Genomic DNA, 8,835 nt, shown 5'->3' on the forward strand with positions numbered 1-8,835 from the left:
TGTGTGTGTGTGTGTGTGTGTGTGTGTGTGTACACAAGTGTCGCCCACCAGGACCCCCAGGGTCTCATCGGAGTCTCTGTGAACCTAATGGGGGTCTCCACCAACATCTGTGGTTGTGGCTGTAAGCCAGATATGAGTGCAAGTCATTTGGCTTCTGATGTTTTGAACCTACGGCTTTCAGTCACTGTGGTCTGAACAGCCACCAGAGTCTCTGATCAATGGATTCAGAGTCTCAGACTGGGATCAACGGGAACAGAGGGGAAAACTCACAGATTTCAGAACATAATCTACAAATCAACTGAATTATATGTTGAGTTATGACTAGTAATATCTAGAATCCATTCAGCAGTTTGAGGGTATGAAGTAGCTTGTTTTCAGGTACAGCACAGTGGGAGCAAGGGTGAACTGATCCAGAGCCAGGTGGACTGGTCACCTGCTTTAGTGAGACGTTTAGAAGGAGCCTGGTTGGCACCACGTGTGAGACTGTCTGACCACCCACCTGTACAGAGCTGCTGTGCAAACTTCCTGGTGAGGTTGAGGGAAACTCCTCTGAAGTTGGTGTTCCTCAGGAGATCATACAGGTTGTAGCTCAACAACTCAAACACCAAACACAGATGGTTCCTAAACATAAAGTGACGCTTCAGGTGGACTGCACAGAGACAGATTGACAGACAGACAGACAGACAGACACACAGATGGGAGACAAGGATGAAGGTTAAGAGATACAAAGAACAAAGGTCAGGAGGGACAGAATTACTTCTGTCTTCAATAGCATTTCCATTCAACACCTACACAATCTAGACAACAGACATGGTATATGATTATTCTCTCATATGTGTGACCTAAACACACATTGCAGAGATGAGTAAAAATACTGGTTTAGTTTCAAAGGAGCAGGAATGAGAAGAAAAGGCCTTATGGTTTATGTTTCATGTCACTTTATTTCTACAGTTCTTAACATTAAATTCCACCCTTATTTTTGGCTTACTTCACAGAATAGTCCAAACCTGCTAGGAAAGTACCACAGCATGCATTAACTTCTTTTATATTACAACCCAACCCCAAAACCAGCAATTCAAGATGGACAACAGCAGCACAGGAGCTGTGAGCTACACTGTGCTAACCAGCACTGTTGTTGGGACCTGCTGCTATAGTGATCGCAGGCCTGTGCCTGCTATCACAGCCATATTTTCCTTTTTAGGAAAACATGGCTGCCCTCGTGTTCCTAATGAAAACTCTGTAGAATTCAGGGTTCAAAATCCTACACAATGAAAAGGACAAACAGGAAAGCAGTAAAAGAAGAGATGAGCAGATGATACAAATATTAGTACTTTACTATTTTATTTAGGTAAGTAGCTGTTATAATTTTACAGGCTTCTACTTGTAATGCCTTGCAACCACAAGATGGCAGCAATGCACCAAACTGTTTGACTGACTTGCTTTGCAAGGCAGTGCGCTAACATTAGCCTTTTTCCTAAAATAAGCATTTCAGCTACTCTTTCTCCTCAGGTTAGTGTTGGGATTAAATAATTCTGTGTTTTTCTCTATATTTTTTAGCTACTTGCATGCTAGTATACACACACACACACACACACACACACACACACACACACACACACACACACACACACACACACACACACACACACACGCGCATGTGCATGCATTTATCCATCCATTCATTTTCTTTACACCCTGGTCCCTCAGTGGGGTCAGGAAAAGTGCCGGTGCCTCTCCAGCTAACATTCCGGGTGAGAAGCGGGGTCACCCTGTCAACACAAAGACACACAGGACAAACAACCATGCACACACACACACACACACACACCTAGGGGCAATTTAGACCAGGGGAGCTCAATACGTCGATCTGCAGGTGACAAACTGAACGCCGCAGGACGCTGAGTCAGCACTTCCTCCTCTGATAGGCTTATCAAAAATATTCACTGAGATCCTGAACGTTTGTAGCTTCATTAACAAAGAATAATTATAAAAAGTCAACGAAACATTTAAAATTAATAATCTCAGTAATTATTGTTTCAACAAGTTGTTGCGCAATTCAGTGCGTTTCGGTTCCATTAACAAAAAAAAGCGACTCAAAGACCGACTGAGAGCAGAGCAGGAGTTTAAATCAGATACTCAACCACCGCTGTGTTCATGAGAGGATTATTAAGAATCGACAAATAAATATCAAGCCTGGAAACCTGATATGTAACGGACTGAATGTTGTGTTTTTAATGTAGCCTAATCTTTGCTCGGCTTGCGGGGTGCAGGCGGTTGCCACGGCAACGGGTGTGCTTAAACGACAAAGAGAAAAAAGGTAGGAGATGTTTTCTGTTGATAGTCTGTTCGGGTTGTTTTACCTTTTTTTTTTTTTTTTTTACCTTTGCTGTGGCTCATCACACCTGCTGTAGTTTCTGAACATTCAATAAACGACCAAATTGGACTAATTACCTGGTTCTCTGTGAGCATACGTCACAAAAAACATCAAATAGGACAAATATATTTCATTAAGTTTTAACAAATTCTACCGCGATAATTATGTGAAATTAAATTAATTATATCCCGACTTCAGAAGATTTGCCTTCACCTTTACTGGGCTCTTTGGTTCCTCCTGTCAGTCTGTAGTTTCTCATACTGAGAAAAATCTAATTTCAGATCCACCATGACTGACTGACACCTGCTGGCGTCAGGTTTGCAACCAGCTTCTGACTGAGAAAGCAGTAACCAGAGACCAGTAACCAGTAACCAGTAACCAGAGACCAGTAACCAGTAACCAGAAATCTCCTCCTAGTGTCAGAATCTCACTGAGAAAGAAACTGCATTAGGTTTTCTGTCACTTTATTATTTCTGCTATAACTGATGTATATTCGCATATAAAATAAGTCAATAGAGTTTAATTTGCAATTTTTATGTCTTTGTGTCATGAGGTAGATCTCAGGCGGCTGGTGAGAGAAAAAGTAGATCCTGGTCTCAAAAAGTTTGGGCACCCATGATTTAGACAGACCAATGAACCTGACAGTCATGTTTCTGGACTGTGGGAGGAAACCGGAGTACCTGGAGAAAACCCACCATGCACAGGGAGAACATGGAGACTCCATGCAGAAAGACCAGGGCCGGGAATCAAACCCAGAACCTTCTTGCTGCAAGGCAACAGCTCTACCAACTGCGCCACTGTGCAGCCCGCATGCATTTATATACACAGCTAAAGTTTAAGGAAATGACACACATGACAATGTGTCATCTTTAGGGCATAGCTTAGATAGAGGCCAACAAAAGGAAGTAGAAACTGTTAAGGGCCATTTTGCTGTGTTTTCCTATAAGTAAAACATGACAATGGACCAGCGCTGAATTTTAGTCTTGATAAACAGAATTCATGAATTCAGCTCACTGACTCTTCTTGAACCTCATACATTAAGAACCTAAATGGAGAAAGCATAATCTCCAACATCAGTGCCCTGCCTTGCTCTGCATTAGCTTTTTCCCTAAAATAAGCATTTAGCAAATCTTTTAGTCATTAGGTACATTTAAGCATATAGAATGGAGGAAGTCAAAGTAAGACAACATGCTAGTGATACCCCACTTACTACTGACAGCTTTTAGGCTAACATTAGCATTTTGGCTAATTTTAGATTATACACTAATTTTAACATACTGAATTGAAGAAGTCCATGTTAGTCAACGTCCTTGTAATTCTCCACAAATATTATAACTTACATTGGTGCTAATTTTTAGCATCAGAACGCTGGGTTCTAACTGACAGGCACACTTTGGCAGGCCCCGTTTAAATTTCTTCAGAAATGTTCTATTTTAGACTTAAGATTTAGTTTAAGCAGCTGAAGAACACTTGATCCTTTGCAGTTTATACTCCAACAGCTGAGCCACGAGAACTTTCCTTTTAGCATTACCTCATCTAAACCCTGGTCAGTCCAGTGAGAGCAGTGCTTTCAGCCACAGAGCAGCCGTTAAACTTAATTTCAACATGAGACTATCCTGTAGAAGGGAACATCCGGCTGCAGCTTCAGGTTCCCGTATGTCAGAACCTCAAAATGAAAGATCTTCATTCCAGAAGCAGGAAGCTCACACTGTCTGTACGGTGAAGTAAAAGTTCTGGTTGAAGGCGCCAACATACTGCATTCGAAGCCAAACCGTACAGTCACACACCTTCCATGCAATGGTGCAGGCCACCTGGGGGACACCCCTCCCGCTTGAGCATACATCACACCACTACACACAGGGGTTCCCCCCTTCCTCCCTGCTTCCTCTGCTTTGATTTTATGAAATGGTCACAGAGACAGCGCCACACTTTTCTGCAGTCAGCCACCTCCATGAACAACGATGTTGCAATCTCCATCCAGGAGTTATTAACCATTTGCCAGTTTTATTTTTATTGTAGTTATTTAGTGAAGAATCGTTCAAATGAACATTGTTCCTCATGGTGTCAGATAAACATTACCCAAGGTATCCATGTCTTGTAAAATATATATAAAGACTGTATAGTGGATGTTGACGAGTTGAAGTTACTATCTGAGAGCACTTCCACATAAACACAGCAACACACTTCTGATCAATCACACAACACTTCATTGAGTTCTTTGTCGAGTTTGGCAAGCGGATACCACTCTGTGGACAAAATGACACAATTTTCCTCAACTGTCTATGTCAATGAGAATCTAATTTTGGCACTTTACATGAAGAATGTCAGGTCTTTTATTAAAAGCAGTAAGAACCTCAGCACTGTCAGCTGCAGCTTCAAACATTTCTCACAAGTTCCCAGTTTTTACAATCAATTAATAATGAAATACTTGACAGTCTGTGGTGATGACAACATGGACCTTGTTATATTTTAGTAAATTAATTACTGTCTGAGAGGTTTCAGTCTGCATTAAGGTCACAGCTGGAATGGCCCTGTGCTTAAAGACGTCATCATCACAAACTGAATCCACAGACACGTCCTGGTCAAAGTAGAGTAAAACACATTTGTTGGTAATGCTCTGCAGCTGTTGTGTTAATGTTGCTCTTACCAATGTAATATTTCATTTCAGTGTCATGCTTGTTCATAAGCTCCAGCAGGCGTAGTTCGATCTGTGCCTGGTTTAGAAAAGCCTTTTTGTTCTTGATGATTTTAATGGCAACCCACTCCTGCTCATGGTGGTCGTAGGCCTTCACTACCTGCAGACACAAAACACACACACCATATCTCTCTGCATGCTAAAACACTGCTACTGACAGAAGCCAAGTCAATGATGACAAACCTAAAGGGCCAGAAGTTGTGTTCCCAGAAGTGGCCACATGGGGGCGACTCAGAAACATAATGTGCAGACCTCCAATGTTTCAATCATATCGGAAACAAATGTTGGAGGAGAGAGACCAGCTCAGCTTATTAACTGGTACATGTCTCAAAGTGGGATACACTATCGTCCCCAAGTCCTGCATTAGTTCAGCTCCAGGGCCGTTAGAGGTTTATCATTTCAAGAAGTGTATTAGTTCCTGTTACAGCTAACTGCTGCTTTCACTTTCACCCAAACAGTCCTTGAACACATCATTATGTTAAGGTTTGTTTCAATGTGCTCACCTGTCCAAAGGAGCCTTTCCCAATAAGTGAGTCGATCTCATAGCGGTCCAGCCACTTTTCTCCATTTTTCACTATGTAATCATAGTTGTCGTCATCATAGCCATCATTGTAAATTTTTTTCTCCTTTTTCGTGCTGCTATCCTCAGGAGGGACTTGCTGGGCCCGCCGCTTCTTCTTTGTGTAGTATACCTGTGTGTGGAAGCAAAAATTAGGCCCCACCTCCAGACTGATTATTGATCCACATACCATCAGTAAATATAGTCATTATATTTTTAATCTTCCAGTATGAACTGTGGCTTGTCAGTTTTCAGAGCAGAGCACTGAGACAGAAATGTTCATTGCTCTGAGCGGTTCTCTACACCCATGTCTGGGTATAGAGAACCCACATGTGGACAGATTCTGGGTGAGTCCGGCACCTACAGAGAGAAGGACACTGACCACATTCTAGGAAACAGGCTTCAAAGTCTATGAAATGAACTCTATTGAGCTCATGGGACTGGATCAGTGTTCAACTAGCTCTGACTTTAACACAACCCAACACCCCAATACAGGCAATATGTCCTCCCTATATCATTATTAAAAAACAGGTTTGATATTATATACAGCTGAAAATTTTTACCTCATTGATGTGCTTGTAAGTTTTGATAAGGTCAACTGAGAGTTTCCTCAATGGGGCGCTGGCAGGGTCTCTGAAACTAGGGGGGATCCTCCGCTGGAGTATGGTCATATCAGACAGCACCTAGAGAGAGCACAAGCACTGCAACCAGCCTGAACAATTTCACAACACCACCAGAGAATGTGAAGAGCATTTAGACAACCTCAAAACTGTTGACTGTTAGCCATAAAAGTGGCTTGGTGGAGGGGAAAGTGGGTGTGAGAGCTGCAACACCTGGAGAAGCTACAGTGGAACAACATAATGAGCTAAGATGTGGACAAAGTTCAGTCAGAAGACATCTAGAGACACATGTTCTAATTTCTCTGATAATACATGTAATGTAGGCCCCCCGAGACTTTCAGTCCATCCCATGGAAAAACAAGCATGCTATGTCTTACAGTCCAATAATAAGACAACAATGGAAGGTCATAACTGGACCTTCCATTGTTGTCTTATGCATTCGGAAGAATTTGGGGCTACACAGACATTTGATGAGCAACAGGAATCACTTCCCCTGTCCAGGTGTTGGCTCTAGGGTCATTCTCCAAGGTGAAAACTCAGTAACATGACAAAAACTCCTAATTATTTTTAGGTTTGCTGGAAGTGACTTTTTAACTTGGTTTTAAAACAGAACTTGTTCTCACTGATCCAGCTTACAAACAAACTTTCAGTGTGAGGGAACCAATATTCATGACCTGCTTGATATATTATCAACTGGTTTTGTTTTGAAGAAGGCAAACCATTTATCCTGATGTATTTGGAGGATCATTTATATTTAAAATGCTCTGAAGTGACGAGAGCTTTACGAAAGTGGTCCACATTAGATAGGTCAATCAACCGGGACAGAAACTGGACTAGACACCAGTCTCCGCTCTTTGCTGTCATTCTAGGTATGCAGTGATGTAGCTTACAGACACCTAGTGATGTCTTCCCTAGGGGTCTGTATCTGTTATCTGCTCCACAGCAGGTGTTGAAGAATGAAGCTGGTGTGGAGAATCCTCTCACTAACAACAAAAACCGGGCTGATAGACACACTTTATACAACACTGATTCTTTTCAGTTCTCATGAAGGTTATTAGAGTCCATACTGCAACATGCTTGGGTGACTTTATGTTGGTTTGTTTTAGATTTCCTGGCCATTGCAAACTGTGAACAGAGAGAAGACGATGTGCTGGATGTGAGACTGTAGAAGAAATAGGACCAGGTACCAGGGTCCAGGTACCAGGGTCCAGGTACCAGGGTCCAGGGTCCAGGGTCCAGGGTCCAGCACAACATGTCAACTACTTGTCAACTACTCAGCTTGCACCTTCTAAGACAATAACAGTATCCTTCACCCATTCAGCCCATGGTACACCCAAGAACTGCACACTCTTAAGAAAAGACAATGACATCTAGAACGCCTCTACAAGACAATCAATCTCACTGTCCCCTATCAAAGCTACAAGGACCACATTACAATATTCAAGACAGCAAGTTCTACTCTGACATAATCCATTCTACCTCCTCAAACTTTCACACCCTATTCTCCACATTTAGCAAACTGACTAAACCTCATGACATCAAATCTACCTTTACATCACATAAATGCAAGAATTTCCAAACCTTCTTCCACTCAAACATCAAAGTAATTCACATCCACCTTGCCTCCTCTTTCTCATCTCAGTCTCCATCAAATCCTAATTCATTAGCCACCTGCAGATTTTCTACCTTTTCACCATCACCAGCTGGTTTATTAATATCAAATTCTTGATTCACACTAACTTTCTAAATAACTTTCTAAAGCTCAATAGCAACAAAACTGAACTACTCACTAATGGTCCCAAATCCCATCACCTTCCCCATCAATGGCTACATAGTCACTCCTTCCCCCCCAGTTCAAAAACTTGGCATCATTCTCGACTCTTCCCTCTTCTTCCAATTCCACATCAGTACCATCACCAGCATATCATTCTTCCACCTATGCAACATTGCTCATCTCCACCCATCTCTCTCTCTATCACTTCATCGCTCAAATTCTTATCCACTCCTTCATTACTTCAAAACTTGGCTACTACGAAACCATCCTTCATGAAGCTCACTCCGTGCACCTGTACAGTATATCCAAAACCCAGCTTCCATCTACTTATCCACACTCACTTCATGGACCACATCACTCCTGTTCTTAAAAATCTCCACTGGCTCCCCATTCAACACCAGATACAGTACAACACAGGTGTCAAACTCCAGTCCTCAAGGGCCAGTGTCCTGCAACTTTTAGAAGTTCCTCTGCTGCACCACACCTGAATAGAATAATTACCGTATTTTCCGCACTATAAGGCGCACCTAAAAACCTTCAATTTCCACAAAAGCAGACAGTGCTCCTTATATATGGACCAATATTGAGCCACAACAGGTCTAGCAACTACGGTAATCAATCAAATTTTATTTGTATAAAACATTTCAGCAGCAAGGCATTTCAAAGTGCTTTACATAATTAAAATAAAAACAGAAATAATCAGTGAGAAAGAGAGATTTAAAAAAAAAAGAATAAAAAAAACAAAATAAAAAAAAAACAAAAAAAAACATTAAAACGTCGAAAAGAAAGAAGAAGAAATTAAAAACATTAAAG

General features: G+C 41.7%; 1 protein-coding gene across 1 annotated transcript in view; it reads right to left on the reverse strand.

Moving 5' to 3' along the window:
- dyrk1b (dual-specificity tyrosine-(Y)-phosphorylation regulated kinase 1B) overlaps positions 1–8,835 on the reverse strand; it is a 46,959-nt gene that overhangs the window by 13,044 nt on the left and 25,080 nt on the right. Inside the window, exons 3-6 of the mRNA XM_017309348.1 lie at positions 6,192–6,311; positions 5,573–5,761; positions 5,022–5,169; positions 500–649 (exon numbers count right to left, since the gene is read on the reverse strand). Of these exons, the coding sequence (XP_017164837.1) occupies positions 500–649; positions 5,022–5,169; positions 5,573–5,761; positions 6,192–6,311 (607 nt within the window). The remainder of the gene's footprint in view (positions 1–499; positions 650–5,021; positions 5,170–5,572; positions 5,762–6,191; positions 6,312–8,835) is intronic.

This window comes from Poecilia reticulata, linkage group LG16, assembly GCF_000633615.1.
Source record: "Poecilia reticulata strain Guanapo linkage group LG16, Guppy_female_1.0+MT, whole genome shotgun sequence".
Taxonomy (NCBI): domain Eukaryota; kingdom Metazoa; phylum Chordata; class Actinopteri; order Cyprinodontiformes; family Poeciliidae; genus Poecilia; species Poecilia reticulata.